At 42.9% G+C, this 22,220-nt stretch overlaps 1 protein-coding gene across 1 annotated transcript in view; it reads right to left on the bottom strand.

The window, feature by feature from the left end:
- The window catches only part of AR (androgen receptor), a 217,283-nt gene that overhangs the window by 28,518 nt on the left and 166,545 nt on the right, over nucleotides 1-22,220 (bottom strand). The window contains exon 4 of the mRNA XM_035113210.2: nucleotides 4,354-4,641. Within this exon, the coding sequence (XP_034969101.1) occupies nucleotides 4,354-4,641 (288 nt within the window). The remainder of the gene's footprint in view (nucleotides 1-4,353; nucleotides 4,642-22,220) is intronic.

Raw genomic sequence — 22,220 nt, 5'->3', positions numbered from 1 at the left:
AACTAGCTGGGAAATCTCTTTAGGCATCAGAGGTCTGACAGGGTAACAGTGCTCCCCTGACAGTCCTACCAACTAAAGGGACAATGGGGTTGGACTAGATGACACTTTGGGTCCACTCCAACTCTACAATTTTATGATTCTATGAAGCAGATGTAAAGGGAGGAAAATTTGGAATACTGTGTACAGTTCTAGTCACCACACCTCAAAAAGGACATTGCAGAGCTGGAAAAGGTTCAGAAAAAGGCAACCAAAATGAACATGGGGTGGAACGACTGTCCTATGAGGAAAGGTTACAACATTTGGGTTTTTTTAGCTTAGAAAAAAGTTGGACATCTGTTACAAGCTGCAAGGGCTGTTAGAGTTAGTCACTGGAAAGTTCTCGCCAGTGTCAAATTGCCAACAAGTGGTATGGAATACAGTGTTACTAAAAAAATTAAATTAACAAACAAGCTGAGCTCAGACTAAGAAAGATAACTTTACTGTGGTGTGGTCTGATTTTATGATACTGTATATACTAGTACAAATACTGATATGAAATAAGGTTCAGTTGACATAGGCTTTCCTTTCCTTTTCATATATCAAATGATGCTTAAATTCTTATGTATAAATTTTTCAATTTATTTTGAAATAATTGATGATGAGAGAGATGAGTAACAAACTTACTTGCCTGGTGGATATGATTTGGGCATGGTATACACTGTGGTGGTGGTGTTTCATTTATTTATTTTTAAAATAATAATTACCTACTTTTGTTTCCTTAGCAATTTATCAGCTGCCAACCTTTCGTAGAGTCAATTTGTTTCTTTAAAGTGTATAATAATGTTTTGACAGCTGCAATATTTTTTCTTTTCGTTTCTTACAACTTAATAAACATAATTGCTTAAAAAAGAAAAGTTGAGTAAGAAGGACATAATAGGAGTTTATAAATTTATGCATGACCTAGAGGAAGTAGACAGAGAAAAGCTTTTCTCCCTCTTTTCTAACACTGGAACTCGTGAACTTCCAGTGAAGCTACTGAATGTTGGAAGGTTCAGGACAGATAAAAGGAAGTCCTTCAAACAGTGCGTAGTTAAACTGTGGAAGTCTCTATCGCAGGAGGCAATGATGGCCACCAACCTGGATGGTTTTAAAAAGAGATTAGACCAATTGATGGAGGAAAGGGCTATTTATGGCTACTAGTCACAGTGGCTTTGCTCTACCTCTGCTGCCAGAAGGAGTAATGCTTCTGAATGCCAGTTGCTGGACACTGCAGGAGGAGAGATGGCTCTCATGACTGAGTCCTGCTTGTGGGTTTCCCACAGGAACCTGGTGGGCCACAGGACTAGGTTGGTCTTTTATCCCCTAGGGCTTCTTACATATTTGTGAAAGGACAAATATGCCCTTTATCCCCTAGGGCTTCTTACATATTTGTGAAAGGACAAAAGAAAATCTGGCGACAGACAAGAAGACAGAGAGAAAAGGAGAGAGAGGGAGATGGAGATGGAGATGGAGATGGAGAGGGAGAGAGTTGGCCGTAGGACAGCTGTGTCCTGGGGTTCTGGGCATCTCTCCCTGGTGATCTGATGTGAGGGTACAGATCCGTTGCCTGGGTGGAGTACACCCAACTCTCTATTTGGAGATTTGCAAGGCAAACTAGAAATTTAAAAAGACCACCTTCACAGTAATCTCTCATTGCAAAGGAAGCCAAACACAGGCCACTTATTGCTGCTTGAGGCAGAACACCTGACCATACAATGTGTGAATTCAAACATGTTTGTCATGTACACTGTTTCACCAGGGAGCCATAATTGGCTGTAGTTCTTTGTTAGGACTCGCTCAAGACATCTTGCTGCCTAAGACAAAGGACACGGACAGGAAGTTCCTACAGAGAGTGGTGAATACAGCACATATCATGGGTTGTCCCCTGAGTTCGCTAGATGACATTGCAGGAGACCACTGCCTCAGGAGAGTGAGGGAAATTCTTCGGGACTCATACCCTGGCCAGCACCTCTTTAATCTCCTACCTTTGGGCAGGAGATACAGAAGTATAGTCAGCCGCACCATCAGGCTAAATAACAGTTTTTATCCGTGGGCTGTTGGGCTGCTGAATGGAAAAAAATAGTGGTGCAATTGACTTCCGACAAGCACACAGAGTGTGAACAAGACTGAGTGCATGGGGGGGGGGGCTCGTTTAATTTCACTGCCCACAGGTGGTGTAGTGACAATAAAGGTTTATTATTTATTTATTTATTATTATTACAAGAGGGCGCCACACCCCCCGGCACATACAGAAGCTGACTGGACTGTTACTTGAGTGGAGCTGAGTGTGGTTTAGAACTCTGGTCTCTCCCATAATCTAGTCAAACACTAACCAGTACACTGCTCCAGCTCCCCGTCAAATGCACACTTGAAGACAAACTCAGCCTTGCTTCCACGTAATGTTAACTGCCATTGTAGTCAACCCATGTCTCCCAGCAATCTATCCCTGCCCAGTATACGGAACAGATGCATGAGCACTTCAGTGAACCTTCTCCCTTCAAGTGCGGTCCACATTCTTACAGACATACTATGAGAACACAACCACACACAGCCTGCTGAACTTGAGCAAAGGATGGCAGAAAGGTGTGATCTCTGGACACCCGAGTTCTTTGTGCAAGTCCCCCAACAAGGAGTCCAGAAGGCAACTCACAAAGTGTGTCCAAGGCAGAGAGCAGAAGTGCTGGTGAAAAGCACCTGCAAGTCAAGCTCCAAGTGGCTCAGGCAAGCAAACCAGGATGTATAGACAAAAAGGCAAAAACGTTTTCTCCTCTCAGACAAGCTAGGAACACAATTCGTTCTCGATCCCCCACCTATGGGGCTCATTTCTGCTCGTTATCAGTGGGAACAACCTCATTGGCAGGTTTTGTGGACCACTTCTCATCATGCAGTAAAGAGTAGCAAAAAGGTTTGCAGGTAACTATTACAAGTAAAACAAAACCCTTTTCCAACATCTGGTCAGTCCCCCTACTCTCCGGAACTCTGCCTATTGACACCAGGCAGGCACCTTCACTATACACATTTTGGTGCCTGCCAAAAACATACAGTATTTGTTTAGACAATCCTAAGAAGATGTGTAGATTGTTAATGTACATTTTAATTCATTTTTAGTTTCTTCTTGATTTTATCTTTCATGTTTTATATATGTTTTTACTGACAATGTTATTGTTTCACTCTATTTGTAAACTGTTTTGATGTCCCACCCTAATAACACACATAAATTAATTTTTGCAGGGAAGTGTCCCTGCCAGGATTCTGCTTACTCATGCTGGATCTTGTGATGGTTTGATGGTTGTGTCCCAGTTTCAGGAACTTGCATTGGGAGTGTGGGGCTTTTTAACTAATGAAGCCAGGCGAGGGCACTTTGACTTTGTGAATGCAGCGCTCTGACATTTCCCAGCAGATCATGTGGACACATTTGAGAATGCTGGAAATAACTGGGAGAAGATAAAGCACACACTGTGCAGCTTTTGACAGGAGCAGCAAACTAGCAGTGTAAGCAGGATGCTTTGAGGGTTGTTGTTGTTTTCAATCAATCAGCATATAAATTTTACAAAATAAATAAACATTCTACACCAAATTTGAAGAGAGGTGCTCCTAAAAGTAGGTGCCCCTCACTTCTTTTGACCAAGGAATAGATTCTGGGAATTGGATGTTTTTCTAGATTGTTTGGATTTCTGAATTGTTATTCAATGTTGTTCTCCCACGCTTTATCTAAAAAGCTCAGGCAAGCTTCCCTGAGTATCTAGGAACATTTATCTATTTTTTATTTTTTTTTATACTGATGCATTTCTTAATATATGTGATTTTTGCATTCTGCTATCTTCCTGACAGTCATTTTAACTGCAGATAATGAAAGACAGCATCTCTTTAATTGCCAATAATGGAATGCAGATCACAAAAGAGGTGCAAATTGTGTGCTATGAAAATATTTGCCATCTACTTATTCTGAATAATCAACAGTATTCAACATTGTTGTTCAGAATGAAACCTTTTCCATTTGTAAGCCGTAAATAAGAGACCCCAGGAAGAGGGACCTTGCATCAAAGAAGCCAGAAAAACCAAAATTTCTCTGGCTGAAAGTGATGTAAGTCAGCAGAACGAGGCACATAGCTGATGCAGTATAAATACACTGACAGTAACCTTATCAAGCTTAGAGAGACACAACCCAAATAAGCAAGGGCAACTGCAGTAGAAAACATATTTGCACCATAACACGAAGGGAGATGGGGCTTTTGCACTGTTTTCTGTGATGTCTGATCTTCAGATAAGGCATAGATGCATGCAAGAGAGAAAGAGAGGGAGAGAGAGAGGGAGAATGCAAGAGTTATTCCTTACCTGGCAAAGCCTTGGCCCATTTTACGACATGCACCAGATGCCTCTCGCCCAACTCATTCAAGCTGGTCAAAAGGGCAGCAAAGGAATCAGGCTGGTTGTTGTCATGGCCAGCACACACCACCCCTGGCTCGATAGCTTCCAGGACATTGAGGAAGATGGGCTGGCACTCCAGGGTCTCAATGCGTGTCATGGTCATCTTTGGAGCTTGCTCCTCTGTAGGGCTGGAGGGGCCCGCTGCTTCCCCTTCTTCTTGCATCTTCAGGTTTCCCAGCTTCTTTAACTTGCGGGCTGCAACAAGTAACAAGAACAAAAGAACTGAGAACAGAAGAGCCTGGTTGGATCAGGCCAGTGACCAATCTAGTCCAGAATCCTGTTGTTACAATGGCCAAATACCCCAAAGAACCTAGGAATCTAGATAAACTGCTCCTGGATCTGGAGGTTACATAGGCCAAAAGGGCCCCATCTAGTCCAGCACCCACTCTTCAGTGGTCAATCAGATGCCCCAATCAGAAACCCACAAACAGGTTCCGAGCACAAGAGCACGTTCCCTCCCTGTAGCTTCCGATAAATGGTGTTCAGGAGCATTGCTGTCTCTGACCATGAAGGCAGAGCACACACATCTTGGCCAGTAGCCATGAATAGCCCTCTCCTCCGTTAAAGCCACCTTAGTTAGCTATCACAGCATCCTGAGGGAACAAGTTCCATAGCTCAATTATGTGCTTTGTAAATAAGTTTAGTCATTATTATTATTATTATTATTATTTATCATTTATACCCCGCTCATCTGGCTGGGTTTCCCCAGCCACTCTGGGTGGCTTCCACAGATTATTAAAATATAATAATCTATTAAACATTAAAAGCTTTCCTAAACAGGGCTGCCTTTAGATGTCTTCTAAAAGTCTGGTGGTTGTTTTTCTCTTTGACATCTGATGGGAGGGCATTCCACAGGGCGGGTGCCACTACCGAGAAGGCCCTCTGCCTGGTTCCCTGTAACTTGGCTTCTCACAATGAGGGAACTGCCAGAAGGCTCTTGGTGCTGGACCTCAGTGTCTGGGCAGAACGATGGGGGTGGAGACGCTCCTTCAGGTATACTGGACCGAGGCCGTTTAGGGTTCTAAAGGTCAGCACCAACACTTTGAATTGTACTTGGAAATGTACTGGGAGCCAATGTAGGTCTTTCAAGACCGGTGTTATATGGTCCCGGTGGCCGCTCCCAGCCACCAGCCTAGCTGGCACATTCTGGATTAGTTGTAGTTTCTGGGTCACCTTCAAAGGTAGCCCCAAATAGAGCGCATTGCAGTAGTCCAAGCGAGAGATTACTAGAGCATGCACCACTCTGGCGAGGCAGTCCGCAGGCAGGTAGGGTTTCATCCTGCATACCAGATGGAGCTGCTATGGACACAGAATTGACCTGCCCCTCCATGGACAGCTGTGAATCCAAAATGACTCCCAGGCTGTGCACCTGGTCCTTCAGGGGCACAGTTGCCCCATTCAGGACCAGGGAGTCCTCCACACCTGCCCGCCTCCTGTTCCCCACAAACAGTACTTCTTGACACTGTTGGCCAGCTGAGACCCCCATTCAAGGTCAGCAATCAGCACACAGAAGCTGATGGAGAAGCTCATAAGAAGTTGTCGATGGTGGCTCCCACTTAACAGCAGGTAGCTGATGAGAACCTGCTGCAGTGTGCTGAATGGCCACCTGTCAGGGATTCTTTAGCTGTGATTCCTGCATTGCCGAGGGGTGGACAAGGTGGCCCTTGGAGGTGCCTTACAACTCTACAATTCTATGATCCTATCGATGTGGGTGTTGGCAAGCCAAAACAACTGCTCAAGCAGCAACAGGGGCAGTGGTGTGACGGCTGAATTCTGGGAGCTTCTAAGGATTCACTGAATGCACAGCCAACAGGCCAAGGGATGGCATGGGCAGGGTTTTCTTAGAGTCTACCGCTCTTAACCACTACACCACAACTGGTATTACCAATTGCAACATCTCTAATTAGAGGCATTATTCCTACAAATACCCCAGTGGTGCAGCGTGGGTTATCAGTGACCGGGGCTGCATGGAAGGGGAGAAGGGAGGGAAACGGACGGAGTACGCATGTGCATTCAACTGCCTAATGGCATCCGCGTCACCTGGGGATCACAGCCGCAGAGATAAGATAAGAAGAACAGTTTCACTGTCTGGAGAGATCACTTCCTGGTTCACATGGAGAATCCGTTTTCAACGGAGTCCAGCGATGGAAGCATGAAGCTGTATTGAGGCAGCACCAGGTGTTGAAAATTTGCATATCTAACAATTTTGCGGCTGGGGCAACTACCCCTGTGCTGCATCACGCTAAGCCACTGAAATACCCAGCTGGGCACACACAACAGACAATTATTATTATTATCAATTTATTTATTACCCACCCTTCATCCTAAGGTACCAGTGTGGGTAAAAGCACTAAAAACAGTATTAAAAGCAATTTAAAACAACAAGGATCCCTATAAAACCATCTCAGTCAGCATCAAGGAAATAATGCCGAAGATAATGCAGAAATGGTGCATAACTCCAGTTAAACTTTTCTATATGCATAAACATACTTCACCTATGTCCTGGACTCCTGAGGGTGAGGGTGTGGGGACAGGAGGAGCTATAGGAACTGTAGTGGACATGCCCAATTGGGGTAAATTTTGGGGAAGAAATGTTTAATGAGATAAGTAATGTTGCAAATCATCATGTCACCAAGCCTCCAAAGCTTGGGTTACTGATTCTGTGTTTAAATGAGAATCAGGATTTGGGGGATAAATCACTAACTAGATTTATAATGTAGGGTTATAGTTACACTCTGGAATAACTTAAAAGATTTATTAATGATTGGAAGCCCCTTATGGACTTTTTTTGCACAAAAAGGAAGATGAGCTTGAGATATCTTGGTTTGGAGACTTTTTTAAAAAAATGTCTGTTTATAGCTCAGTTGGTAGAGCATAAGACTCTTAATCTCAGGGTTATGGGTTCAAGCCCCATGTTGGGTTCAAGCCCCATGTTGGTCCCTTCCAACTCTACAATTCTATGTTAAGAGAAGAGTTAGAAGTTACTACAGAGCAACGGTTTTGCATTTGTCTATAAAGCTGATAGACGGATAATGACAAGTCTTTATTTTCTTTTTTAGTTTTTATGTTAAAAAACACTTCATATTTGATGTTAACTGTTGTATATTGCGTCTTCTTTATTTTTTTCAAGCGTTAATAGAAACTTTTTTAAAAAAAGAATTGATTCATCTATTGCATTTCTATCCCACCTTTCAGAACTCACTATGAAGTTGTTATAGTAAGTGCCACACTTTTAACATTCTCCCCCTGCTTATTTGATCCCTGTTAGGCAGGTTAGGCTGAGAGGCTATCCAGTGAGCAAAGTGGGGGGATTCGAACATTGGTCTCCCCCAGGTCCTAGTCTGAAACTACACTGCTGAGTTGTGGGAAAGACGGATGAAGACACAGCTCTTAAAACAACTAGCTCTTTATTTCAGCTCTGAGTCCTGGACTGCACAATAGCTTAGCTGGCTGGCTTATATAGTATTCAGTAACTTGCAACAGAGTAACAAACTTCCCCTAGTTACCCAATCCGTGAACAGCAGTCTCAATCCTTCATTTGCATGTTGTGGACCTGAGTGAGAACTGCAGCCATGGTGGCCAGAATGAGTACTGCAGTCAAACTTAATACAGAATACATAACATACACCATACTGGCTTTCCACCTAGATATGTGAGGCTGGACCTCTCTCCATTGGAAACCTACAAAACAGAATGGAACCTTTTCAGAATCTCTCCTGCTAAAAGAGAGAGAGAACAGGAACCAGAGAAAATAAATCCCAGAGAGATGCCAAGTTGCTTCAAGGGGGCATTTAAGCAGACCCTGTTCCTAGCAGACAGCAACCTTCACACACAGACCTTGCATCATATTACACAGGAACAGGAACAAAACACAAGGAAGCTTGCGATTACGACTCTCTAATTGTCTGAAATAGGCTGTTTATTGCATTTATTTATTTATATTCACTCCTCAGTGTCTGCATTAATATTTGGCAGTGCTTGTAGCTGTAAAAGAAAAAGTCTGCGGAGCCAGAATTTTGTTATACTAGACAGAAAACAACGACCATTTTATCCCTCTGCATCAACCCCCAGAAGTGTGCCAGCTGGGGGGGGGGTCAATTAGGTAAAGTAGAGAGGGGAGGAGAAGAACCCTGATTGCTCGATTTCAGCAAGAGGAAAAATAAAATGAAATGTGCTGTCCTTGGGGTTCTGGCTCCCAACATTAAACGATACTTATCTGAAACTTCCTTTGGCCATAATTAGAAAAATAAGCCTCCCGACGTAAAAATGTCAAATCAAAGAGCAGCCCTGTAAATCAGTGCAAAAGCTGATCTTTTAAATAATACACTTTGGATGATCTACAGTAACAGCAATTAAGGGAGGCTCTGTAAAAATGGGAACAGGGCAATAAAAAAAGGAGAGTGAGTAAGCTTGGAAAAAAACAAGAGCAGAGTGCAGGGTGATATATCCTGGCAGTAATTTCTGTGGGACAGAACCAAAGAGAAAGAGAGAAGGAGGGAGGGAGGGAGGGAGAGTGATAGTGAGATCTACTCATTCCCAGCTCCCACCAAAGTTCAGGATACAGCCACATCATCAAGTTTTCCAAGATCAGCAGCTGGTTGCTTTGCTTTGCTTAGCTTAGAGACCATTTTCCCCTGAGCTCCTCTGTCAGACCAGAGCAGCTGATCTGTGCTTCCCCTTTAGCAGAAACGGCCATAGCTGAGCGGCTAGCCCGATGTTCAATCCCCACTGGCATCTCAACATTGCTCTTCTTGTCTGCTGTATCAGGCCAAAGGGGGCCCATCTAGCCCACCATCCTGTTCTCGCAGTGGCCTCACAGTTGCCTATTGCGGGGAACCTGAAAGCGGGATTACTGTATAATACCAAGACTCTCCCCTCCTGCAGTTTCCAACACCTGATATTCAGAAGCATTGCTGCCTCCAACTGGGGAGGGCACATCATAACCATCCTGGCTAGTAGCCATCAATAGCTCTCTCCTCCTCCATGAATCTGTCAAATCCTCTTTTAAAGCCATCAAAGTTAGTGACAATCACAGCCTCCTGTGGAGGTCAATTCCATAGTTCAACTGTGCTGTGCAAAAGGAGGCCACACCGCAGCTTAAACAGCCTGCGGTCACGCCCATAGCCGTGCTGATTGGACAACTGGGGTGTGTGTGTGACGTGGCTGAGAGTCACCATGATACGGGCAGCATCCCTCTGCCTTCCAGCCGGGTCACTGAGAGGTCTCGGATGCCCGGCCGCAACACCGCCAACCGGGGAAGGTGAGTGGACTTAGAGAGAGAGAGAGAGAGAGAGAGAGAGAGAGAGAGAGAATTTCTCCATATCTATTTATTCATTTCTTTATTTTTACCTCACCTTTCCCCCTGACAGGCCTCTAAGTGGCTTATAGAAAAAAATAAGAACTGCTAAAAACACATGGAAAAAATCATTAAAGAACAATTAATTTTTAATTTTTTAAAATTAAATTAACATATCACCCTTCATTGAGAGACCACAGGGCAGTTTACAGCACAAAACACAAAATACCACATATAGTTCAGTATAAGCCGACCCAAATATAAGCCGAGGCATCTAATTTTACCCCCCCCCCCAAAAAAAAACTGGGAAAACTTATTGACTTGAGTATAAGCTGAGGGTGGGAAATGCAGCAGCTACTGGTAAATTTTAAAAATAAAAATAAATACCATCCTATGCCTTTCCAAGCAGTTGTCGGCTGGGTGGCAGTAGAAGCGGCGAGGAAGGATTCCTTCCTCGCCGCTTCGCCCACCCGCCGCCTCGCACACAGCAGGCATCAGACGGGGGTTTGGAGAGTCACAGCGCAGTGCTTCACTGAACCCCCGGTCGTGTGCCTTTCTCCGTCGCCGCTCGGCTCACTTGAATGTAAGCTGAGGGTGGGTTTTTCAGCACATTTTTGGTGCTGAAAAAGTAGGCTTATACTCGAGTATATAGGTACATAATATAATAATAGTAAAAGGAAGAAAAGGACACACCCTCTCTTTTAAAGACTGTGGATCACTAACAGCTGAAGGCCTGGTTGAAGAAGAATGTTTTCGCCTGGGGAGCCACCGCAAATAAGGTCTCATGCTCTCATGTTGCCACCCTGTAGATGTTCGGTGGAGGGAGCCATGCATAATTTTATAAATTTCTATCTGCATCCTTTCTTCATAGGAGAGTTGCTCCATCTCCCTTAATCATTTTGGTTGTCCTTTTCTGAACTCTATCCTACTCTACAATCTCCATTTTGAGGTAAGGTAACCAGATCTCTAGATAGGGCAGAGAGAGACTCTTGCCTGAAACCCTGGAGAGCAGTTGCTGGTCAGTATAGACAATATTGAACAAGATGGACCAATGGTATGTCTCAGTCTAAGAATCTCTGTGAGAAACCATAGCAATGGTCATCAACACCCAACCAAAAGGTCGCTTGCGAAGACCCAAGCTTGCCCAGCCACATCGAAAGGAATCCTTTCCCCTGAATCAGCACACACATTTTCCAGATGTGCATATTCAGTAAATCAGTCGTCACCAATCTGGGGCCCACTGTATATTTTGGCTGGCAACTTGAGCCAGCCACCACAAAGCATAAAGTTTACACTAGTGGTTCCCAAAGAGGGGAGTGGGATTACTAAGGTTGGGGGCACTATAAGCTAATGGGGAAGCGGCAGGAGTCTCTGGAGGTGTCAATGTCTATCAGACCTTGAAAACTTGTATATATTGATGGTACTTAACATCGAGTAAATTGGCAAAAATGTATAAATCCAAATCAAATAAGTGTTGGAATTGTAAAGAGAAAGAAGGTTCTTTTTTATCATTTGTGATGGTCTTGTAGTAAGGTTAAAGCTTACTGGGAAATGATATAAAATGAATTGAAAAAGATGTTTAAAATAACATTTGTAAAAAAAAATCCCAGAAGCTTTACTTATGGGAATTATAGGGACAGAACTATCCAAACTGTATAGAAATTTATTCATGTATGTGACTACAGCAGCAAGAATGTTACTTGCCCCAAAATGAAAAGAAGAAGTCCCAGCAAAAGAAGAATGGATACAAAAACTTATGGAATATGCAGAAATGGCGAAAGTTACCAGAAAAATAAGAAATCAAGATAACAAACCATTTATAAAGAATGGAAATGGTTTATTGAATATTTATAAATAAATTGTAAACAGATAAGAACATTGGCAGATTATTGTAATAACCTGCAGTTTTATAAGAGTATATATTTATAGTAGATGAATAAATGAGTAAAGTAAGTTAATCTGGATATGCAGAAAATATTAAAAATAAATTTAACAAACTGCAGAAAGGTGGAAGTCAAGTTTTGAAATGTTAAAATGATTATAAAATTATTGAAATGTATAAAACTGAAAATCATAAATAAAGTAATAAAAATAAAATAAAAGCTTGTATTGTTGGATCAAGTTCATCAGTTTTGTTGGATTAATTAAGCTAAATAGTTTTAATTGGATTTTGAACGAACATGCAATTAATTCCTGGATTGAATTTTCTTGGGTAACTATCTTCCTAAAGGGGTCATGCAAATCACTGTTCTGAATAATGATTTTTTAAATAGGGTAGGGAGCACTGGTGGATGAGTTTGTGGAACTGGTGGGGGAGATGGCCCCCCAAATTTGGGAACCATCGCTTACATAGAAAGCAGATAAACATCACTACCTTATGCCACACTCCCCCCCCCACCAAACACTGCCAGAAACAGGTTTAGAAAAGCATTTGCAAAAGCAATTTCAACTTGTTGCAATTATTTGTTCATCCAGAGCAAGTTTGCTGTGGGACAACAGATGAAAATAAAATAAAATAATAATAATAATAATAATAATAATAAAAATAGGAAAGGAGCATGATTTTTCACCCAAGAGATTGCATCATGCTACAGTGCAGTGGTGGAACATGGGCAGAAAACTCTCCAGGTTTTAAGAGCTTTTGGAAGCTATATCCTCCCAGCTCTAAACATCTGTCCCACTTGAGACTCCGAGACCAGACAGAGGAGACAGTGGAAGAAGACTGGAATAAGTTTAAAGTTTATTTAGGGAAACATTGTGGTGTATAAAAATCTGAATTTCTATGGGGGGATTTATTTATTTATTTATTAGGCAATAGGGCTGAAAGTAGATGATAGAAAGAAAGTATAGATGAATTCAATATAGTTGTTTTGATGTAAAGATATGGAGATTGGAAAATGTTTAAAAGAATGACTAGGAAACTGCTAAAGAAGACTGGAAAAGGAAATCAGTTAGGGGGGACTTGGGGAAGTCCCAGAAACAATGGTTTGAAGAGTTAGAAGAAAGTTAAAATGATTATAGGAATTGTTATTGTGTTTTTTGGTGTATATATATAATAGTGATATTTTTGTGTGTTTTTTTGTATCTTTGAATGTATAAAATCAATAAAAATTATCATGGACAAAAAAAGTTTTCCTTAAGGGGAGAAAAAATGTACCGGTATATCTTCCATAGACTGCAGAGTAGAAAGTGTATTAAGACAAGAAGGGTGGCTAACAGATGGTGCTGTTGGTCCCAAAACAAACTTGCATCAAACACCCATTTCAATCAGTTGTTTATTATCCATCTAAATGTCTAAATGGACATTTATGGACCAAACAACATAAGGGCCCCCTTTAGGCTCAAAACGGTGATGAGAATTCAGACTGCCAGAAAATCCTTAAATAAACAGGCAAGAGGGGATTTGCCATTTACTGTAGAATTAGGTATGCAAGTATAAGGCTGCATGTGTGACTAAGGTCTTAGGGTTCAGCCGTGGAACACACACTTAGCAGGCAGAATAGCACAAATTTATTTATTTATACTTATTTTATAACATTTCTACGCTGCTTGATTAAAAAAAATCTTCAAAACAGTTTACAAAAAGAATAAAATATTAAAATCATTATTAAAAACAATTAAAACATGCAGAAAATTAAAACCAGCAGTAAACTAAAAAACCAAACAAAACAACATTCCAAATATCCGGCGCAATTTTTGGCATCTCTAATGTGGTGTGGTGGTAATAGTGGGATACAAAGGTTCAAATCTTCCCAAGCAGCCCTGGAGGTCCCTGCCACTCAGCCTAACCTCCCCCACAGGGTTGTTGTGGGGCCTAAATGAAGAGGGGGCGAACCATGGAAGCCACATTGAGCTCTTAGAGAAAAAGGTGGAGAAATAAATGCAATAAATAAATATACACTAGTAGATAAATCTGTCTGACAGGTCAATCTGACGTGGCATAAACTGGCTTGATATGCTCAGGACTTCCACAGAATTGCTGCTAGAAGCAGCCTTGAGACTACAATATTCACCCGCCCCAGTCAGCATGGGAGCATTGTGGGCCAAAACATCCAGAGAGCACCAGGTTGCAGGGAAGAGGGCTAGACTAAGTAAGGATCTTCCCTTACCTTCTTCCTCTCACATAGGCTGCTAAAGATTAGAACAATTTGTAGAGGCAGAAGGCTACTGATGGCTCCTACCGATAGCCACAATGGCTGTGCCATGGCCAGAGGCATCAGTGTTTTTGAACTCCAGTTGCTGGGAACTGAAGGAGAGGGAGAGGGCTCTTGTGCTCGAATTCTGTTTGTGGTTTTCCCATAGCCACTGGGAGAACAGGATGCTGGACTAGATGAGCCATTGACCTGATCCAGCAGGCTCTTCTTACGTTCTTACACATGGTGTAGTTTGAGATGGGAGATTGCATGTCCCTGAAGTGCTAACTTCAGGTGGCAGAATCATGTTTTTGAATATTCCCTTTATTAATACTTGTCTAAAAATCTGCAAGCAGAAAGCTACTACCACAACAAGAGGACATAGCTAGAACCCTTCACCCTGCTGTGCTAATGAGTTATATAAGTTTTGTTTTGTTTCACATAAGTAAGAATTCACAAATCACAAGCAAACCAAATGCCAGGTCACAATAACCTTTTGCATGCAAGGCAAGAAGAATTCCTTTGGCTGCCTTTCCCAGATTCCTGCAGCTCTTCAAGTGTGACCCAGCCATAATCCTGTAAGCAGAATGTCTGCTGTCTGCTGTTTGGATCAGGTCCATGACCCATCTAATCCAGCATCCTGTTCTCACAGTGGCCAACCAGACACCTCTGGAAAACCCAGAAGCAGGATCTGAGCACAAGAGCACCTCTCTGCTCCTTTGTTTTCCAGTGTTTTCCAATGGAGGCCCAACACAGCCATCATGGCTCACAGCCACTGGTAGCCCTCTCCTCTAGGAAGCCCCCAGCAGTTGTGTTGTCTCCACCTGAAGTGCTGTGTTAAGCCATCAGATACAAACGCCTATACAGCTAAGCCTTTACTGGTCACTGATGCTCAGTTCTATTACATTCCTGGCTACGTGTTATTTATTGCATCAAACTGAAATACTGCTTCATAATACAGTGGTACCTCTACTTACGAATAACTCTACTTACGAATGTTTCTACTTACCAACGGAGCTCCGTCCGCCATCTTGGATGTGGTTTAGATAGGATTTTTTCTACTTAAGAATTTTTAGATAGGGTTGCTTCGACTTACGAATTTTTTCTCCCAATGCATTCCTATGGGATTCGACTTACAATTTTTTTCGACTTACAAATGTGCATTTGGAACACATTAAATTTGTAAGTAGAGGCATCACTGTTGTGTTTTATATAAGTCTGTTCTTCCCAAAGTGGATGGTACTGCCTTGGGATGGGGGCGGGTGAGATTAAGTAAAGTTTGTGGAGGCTTTAAAGCTACTCAGAATCAAATAATAAAACTAGCTATGAAGCAATACAAGTGTTCAGATCATTATTCATCATTACAGTGTGTGTTCTGAGAACAACTGAGAGTTCTTTTATATAATTGTGAATCATAATAATATTTAATTTTGATTTTGTGTGTGAAAATAATGAGTATGCAATATGAAAGTGATTCTGGTAAATGAAAGAGACAAAAAGAACAGAAGGAAATACTCAAATGTTTAAAGCCAATCATGTCATATTTCTTTGTACAGCAGGGAGAAACAGCCCTTTGTAATTCCTCAGATACAAAATATTTGTGTTTACAGACAGAAGAAAATCACGTAGATTACACCAAGCAGTTTGACCAGACTGCAGAACAACCACTTTAGAATGCAGCCTCCCAAGAACTTCAAGGAGAACCATTGTCAATAACTACCACTACAAATACAGAAACGTCTGGAGAAAGTGACAATGGAGTGACAGGATCTACAGCCAAAGAATTAACACAAGCACTGAAGGAACATGCCACAAGATAGTTACACCAAAGGAAGCAGTTCAAACTCATTATCATCTTAAATGAATTGGAAAACAAAGCAAATGATCTCAGTGAAAATCATAGCATTGTAGATACAAAAATACCAACTGTTCCTGCTACTAGGGATATCAGAGACAAGAATGATGTAGGTTTATGGACCACATGGAATAAATGAGGAAATATCATTCTGGATTGAGAAAGGTTCATTGGAATGTTAGCACTGGGCACATTGGGACACAGTTGCTAGACCAATTTCATAAAGTTAGCAAGGCACTCCAAAGTTCACATGTACAAATATTTACAGCTCACTATTGCAGCTCATATTAAACACTCAGGCTAATTTTGATGAAATTGAACTGCAAGCAAAATTGACTCTACCAGATGTAGAATACAAAACTTCAAAAGAAGCCAGGCAATACCAAACAAACAAACAAACAAAATCCAGCCAACAATGTGAGAGCATCCAAAGCTGTGGACAAACTTTCTGCAAGAGACAAGTTTAGGGTAAATTAATTTATCCCTGTCATGAATACTCTTGAAGCCAACCCAGACAGAAAAGCAGCGGTGTATAGGAGTGTAGCTGGCAATTTTTCATTTTTGGTGAACCTGAAAGCAACCAAGGAACAGATTCACAATGGTGTTGATGCAAGAATATCCAAAGGATGTTGACCTTAGTCTAGTTGATGAACTTTTGCACTTCTACCTGTATCTCAAGCAAGCTCACCCTGAAAAAAAGAAAGAAAACCAGGCACCAAGATATGTATCAAGTCTCCTGCCAACCTAGCAGTTTGAAAGCATGCCAAAGTGCAAGGAGATAAATAGGTACCATGCCGCGGGAAGGTAAATGGCGTTTCTGTGTGCTGCTCTGGCTTCGCCAGAAGTGGCTTAGTCATGCTGGCCACATGACCCAGAAAAACTGTCTTTGGACAAACGTCAGCTCCCTCGGCCAGTAAAGCAGGATGAGCGTCGCAACCCCAGAGTTGTTCGCGACTGGACTTAATGGTCAGAGGTCCTTTACCTTTTTATATGTACCTGTATCAAGTAATATTCCAGGAGAGAATTCGCAGTGCCTTTCCAAATGTGGAAACAATTTTCAAATTGTTCCTCTGTTTAATGGTTACAAACTGTACTGAAGAAAGATCATTTTTTAGACTAAAAAGGATAAAGAATGATCTACCGTCAACAATGTCCCGAGACTGGTTGTCTGATCTAAACATTCTCTGCATAAAAAAATAAAAATAAATTCCTTCCAGTAGCACCTTAGAGACCAACTAAGTTTGTCATTGGTATGAGCGTTCGTATGCATGCACACTTCTTCAGATTCTCTGCATAGAAAATGATGAACTGCAACTTACTGATTTTAATGAAATAATTGATAAGTTTGCATCCAAAAGAGCTTGAAAGAAATTGTTCTGATTTTGTATATAATGTTATAGCTGTGATTCCCCTATGAATGTTCTATGTGAACAATAATTCCATGCTTTTGTAAATGTGTTAAAAGGTTATAAATTTATAAACAATCTTTTTACCAATGCTAAAAATTCAGCAATGTTCTGCTTTCATTTAGTAGATTAATCTCCCGATCAGATGCTATTAGGTTTGGGCCTCCCAAGGTCTCCTAGCCCAAGGGCTCCAGTTGCCTTAATCTGGTCTGGACTCTCCTTCACTTCAGGTTTTTAAACAGGGGCTAGATGGCCATCTGTTGGGGATTCTTTAGTTGTGATTCCTGCATTGCATGGGAATGGACTAGATGACCCTTGGGATCCCTTATACCTCCACAATTCTGATAGCGAGTGTATGAGAGCGAGATTGAAGGGGGACATTTATTAAGTGTTTTGCCTGTCATTAGATACAATGAGAGTGAGGGAAGTGGTCATCCCCATAATTCACACTCTGGCTTTCCATCTGCTTACTGAAGTATAAAACCTGCCACAGGCTGAGAAAGAAAAAAAAATGACGGTGGCTCGATATTATCACTTCATTCCTGTGCTCAGGGCCTGTCCAGCTCGTTGTCTGATGCAGCTGAAAATCTGGCCGCCAAGAACATTGGGCGGGTGTGTGTGCATGGTATGGCCTGTCAGGAATTAAGTGCGCTCAAAAAACCTCTGGTTTGGCAACCCTAGACCACAGAGAAGCACAACTTCTGTAAGGGGAGACCAGAGCCTATTAAGCAGGCGGGCACAATGGCCATAAAATGGGAATGTTCTGTTTAGGACGGCTGCTCCTGCCAGAGGGGAGACAGAAGAGAAGGGCCATTACTCATTCTGAATGCTCTATAAATCGGAAAACAAAATGTGCCTGGGGCAGGGATGGGTTAGGCTCCTCAAAGATCACCCGTGATTTTCAGTTGACACCTCCGAATATCAGTGGTTCCCTTGACAACACTAGAGACTGAGAGCAGGCAGTTCAGGCGCAGAGAGTAAGGCAGACGTATGTTATTGTGGTGTCTGTTGGCTGTATTCTGGAAACAAGGTCGTGCCAGTGTAGGCACTTACTTCCCAGCTGCCCTTGATGGGCCTTATAATGCAGGCCTGCATCGTGATGGCAGTCTATCTTGGAAAACCCTCCCCACAGAGATACATCTGGCACCACCTTGGGTTCTGCAGAAGGGGCCCTCTGGATAGTCCCTCTGCTCTCAGAGGATTGGGGTGGCAGCGGTCTGGGAGAAGGCCTTCTCTGCAGCAGACCCTAAACTGTAGGATTCCCTAAAGAAGTGCAATAGGCATCTTCATTGCACACCTTCCGGAAGATGCTGAAGATGCACCTCTTTATCCTAGTCTTTTGACACTTGAAGTGTGTTATTTCCAGGTGGTAACTTTCAGGCTGGACTACTGCAATTAGCTCTATCTTAAAGAGGATTTAGAAACGTCAGTTGGCCCATAATGCAGCAACCAAATTGCTGGCTGCAGCCTCATTTTGATCTCATACAACCCATTTTAAAACACTAGTTGTCTGTTCATTTCCAGGCCTAATTCAAGGTACAGTACTTTTGTTGGTGTTCAAAGCCCTATATTGACACAGGCTCCAAATATCTGAAAAGCTGTCTCCCTTCCTACAGACCTCTCGGGTACTGAGAAGGGCACTCTTGAGGCTCAGGAAACTGGCGGTGGCCCAGGGGGAGGGAGGCTTCTCTGTGGCAGCCCCTGAGCTGGGAAACTCCTTCCCCACAGAAATGCCACTGGCACCTTGGCTATACAGTTTCTGGAGGTTGCTGAAGACACACCTATTTACCCTTGCTTTTGACACCAGGTGTATATTTTTAGGACACGCCTTATTTTTTGTGAATTATGATTTGTTTTAAATTGTATTTTAATATTGTGTTTCAATTGTTGTCCCTGGAGCCTGAGGATGAAGGGCAGGTAATGAATAAATAATATCTAGGATTTATTCATTGACTGGCACATTTCAGGCATCAAAGGGACTGTCCAGTTTCAATGAGAAATTCCCACAGACAATGGAGTATATTGTGGAAGGGGTGTGTGTATTGCACTGGATTAGGGCGGTCTAGGGTGCTCAAGAGGGGCAGCTGACAGTGGTGCAGAATGGGTGGCCTGCCCTTTCTGAAATGGTGGTGGCTACCTTCTCCACCCTTTAGGGCCTTCACTGTCCAAAAAGCTCCAGTGCTGGAAGCAGCTACTTGGCGTTAATAAGCCAAGAGAAACTGGAACTCGCAGCCTCCAGTAATGTAAGCCAAATATCCTAATCACTTGGATGCCTTGGAAGGTAAAGAGGTTACGGGTGATGCCAGGTTCTGCTCTAGAAGCTCTATTCTTTCAGCACTTGCTTTATGTGGAGGAATGGAAGCAATTCTTCCTCCTCCCTGACGCTCCCTGCCTGCCAACCCACTGCTGGGTTTCTGCCTCTCAAGAAGTAGCCACTGCAAACAGCATAAAAACAAGAGAGGAAACTGCTTTCTATCTGATTAGGTCAGCAGTTCTCCAGGGTTTCAGATGGCAGGTGTCCCAACCCTCCCTGGAAATGCTGGGGGTTGAACCTGGAAAATAGATGCTCTACCAATGAGCCACATGACAGAGAAAAAGGACTTCTTCATGCAGTGCATAGTTAAACTTTGGAACTCATTCCTGCTGGAGGCAGTGATGGCTGCCAACACAGATGTGAGCTGTGATTCCTGCATGGCAGGAGGGTGGACTCTTGGTGTCCCTTCCAGCTCTATGGTTCTATGATTCAGTGGACCAAGAATCTGCCAGCATTAGCTGGTGCTCACCCACACATGGCCATTTTTGCTTAGTGCACATGGTAAACTGGAGAACAGAGAGCTTTCCTTCTCCCTCCCCTCTGCAAATTAACGGGTTTTAGTCCTCGAGTCAGAGTGAACTGAATCCATAATGGTGCTTTATTCAAAAATAATAAAAAGGCACCATTTTGTTCCAAGAGATGGAGATTCTTGGGAAAAAAGCAGTCCTTTGCACTCACCAAAAAAGAAAGCTAAATTCACCAGCTCTAATCACTGTTAATGAATAGTTAACAGCAAACGTCCAGCTACTGAAACATTCTTGAATATGCTGCATCTTTCTGTGGGGTGCTGAAAGCAGGGAGGGGTCCGGAGGGGGAGAATGTTCACAGCACATGTTTTTACAATTACATTTAAACTAACATTTTTTTTTTGGTTCAAAAAACAAAGATAAAGCAGTCCAGGCAGAACAGGTCAGAGTGACCTAGAAAGAAGGATGTGTCTGTTTGTGCACACACACAAACACCCAGATGTTAAGAACATTGATTTTGTCCATCTGTCTCAAGTAAGAACGTGACCTTGGTGGATGATTGTGCTTTACCTGCAACATTCAATAAGGCAGGGTTTATTTTTTATTTTTTTGGGGGGTGTGTGTGTGTAAAGGAAACCCCCTTTTTCTGGTTCTTAATATCATAGTCATAGAATTGTAGAGTTGGAAGGGACCCCAAGGGTCACCTAGTCCAAGCCGCTGCTCACAGCTGTCCTTGAGCGGGCTTGAACCATCAATCTTCTAGTTAACAGTCAGATGCACTGAGCACTGATAAAATATATCCCTGGGATGTTTCTGATAGTTGCTAGCCTGGCATGCAAGCCTAATTTATTTCCACCCTTTTCTTCACAGAGCTCAAAGTGGCACATACAGTATAGCACTTCCAATGAGCTTAATGGCTGAGTGGGGGATTTGAGGCACTTTCCATATATTATGGACTGCAAAGCCCATCATCCCTGGCCACACTGGCAAGGGTTGATGAGAGATGGAGTCGACAAAATCTAGAGGGCACCATGCTGACGTTCTCTCTCTCTCTCTCTCTCTCTCTCTAACACACAGAGCTGACTTTAAGACGGAACCTAACAATCTCTTTCGATCCATGCCAAGAATGAAACTAAGAGTGCAAGGAGTTCCCATTTCTAGGTTGTGTTTGGCACAGAGCTGCCTCTCTCTCCAACCCATGGTACTTTTTTATGTCGTGAAAGCAATATGAGCAGAGTATTTTTTTGGGTGCATCTCAAGGAAGCTCTCCCAGTCTTGTGAATTCTCCAAAGTAATTGCAGAGCACAATTCCACCTCTAATGCTTCTGAATGCTGGTTGTTGGGGATCACAGGAAGGGAGAAGGCTCTTGTGCTCAAATTCCACAAGAACAGAACACTGTCATTGGCTGGATCCAGCAGACTCTTCCTATGTTTTCATTTGTAGTGTGGAAAGCCTTCCATGAGAACTTTGCTGGATCAGACCAAAGATCCATTTGCACAGCTATTGCATACATGCCTACTCACAAGTAAGCCCTATTGGAGTTCAAAAGGGCTTACTCCCAGATAATAACAACAACAACAACAACAACAACAACAATAATAATAAAATAATAATTTATTATTTATACCCCGCCCATCTGGCCGGGTCTCCCCAGCCACTCTGGGCGGCTTCCAACAGAAAAATAAAACACAACAATCTATTGAACATTAAACGCCTCCCTGAACAGGGCTGCCTTCAGATGTCTTCTAAAAGTCTGGTAGTTGTTTTCCTTTTTGACATCTGTTGGGAGGGCGTTCCACAGGGCAGGCGCCACCACCGAGAAGGCCCTCTGCCTAGTTCCCTGCAACTTGGTTTCTCGCAACAAGGGAACTGCCAGAAGGCCCTCGGTGCTGGACCTCAGTGTCTGGGCAGAATGATGGAGGTGGAGATGCTCCTTCAGGTATACTGGACCGAGGCCATTTAGGGCTTTAAAGGTCAGCACCAACACTTTGAATTGTGCTCGGAAACATACTGGGAGCCAATGTAGATCATTCAAGACCAGTGTTATGTGGTCTCGGCAGCCACTCCCAGTCACCAGTCTAGCTGCTGCATTCTGGATTAGTTGTAGTTTCCGGGTCACCTTCAAAGGTAGCCCCACGTAGAGCGCATTGCAGTAGTCCAAGCGGGAGATAACTAGAGCATGCACCACTCTGGCTAGACAGTCTGCAGGCAGGTAGGGTCTCAGCCTGCGTACCAGATGGAGCTGATAGACAGCTGCCCTGGACACAGAATTGACCTGCGCCTCCATGGACAGCTGTGAGTC

The sequence above is a fragment of the Zootoca vivipara genome, chromosome Z, assembly GCF_963506605.1.
Source record: "Zootoca vivipara chromosome Z, rZooViv1.1, whole genome shotgun sequence".
Lineage (NCBI taxonomy): Eukaryota > Metazoa > Chordata > Lepidosauria > Squamata > Lacertidae > Zootoca > Zootoca vivipara.
Note: the sequence above shows the minus strand (reverse complement) of the source record. Positions and strands in the feature narration are given on the sequence as shown.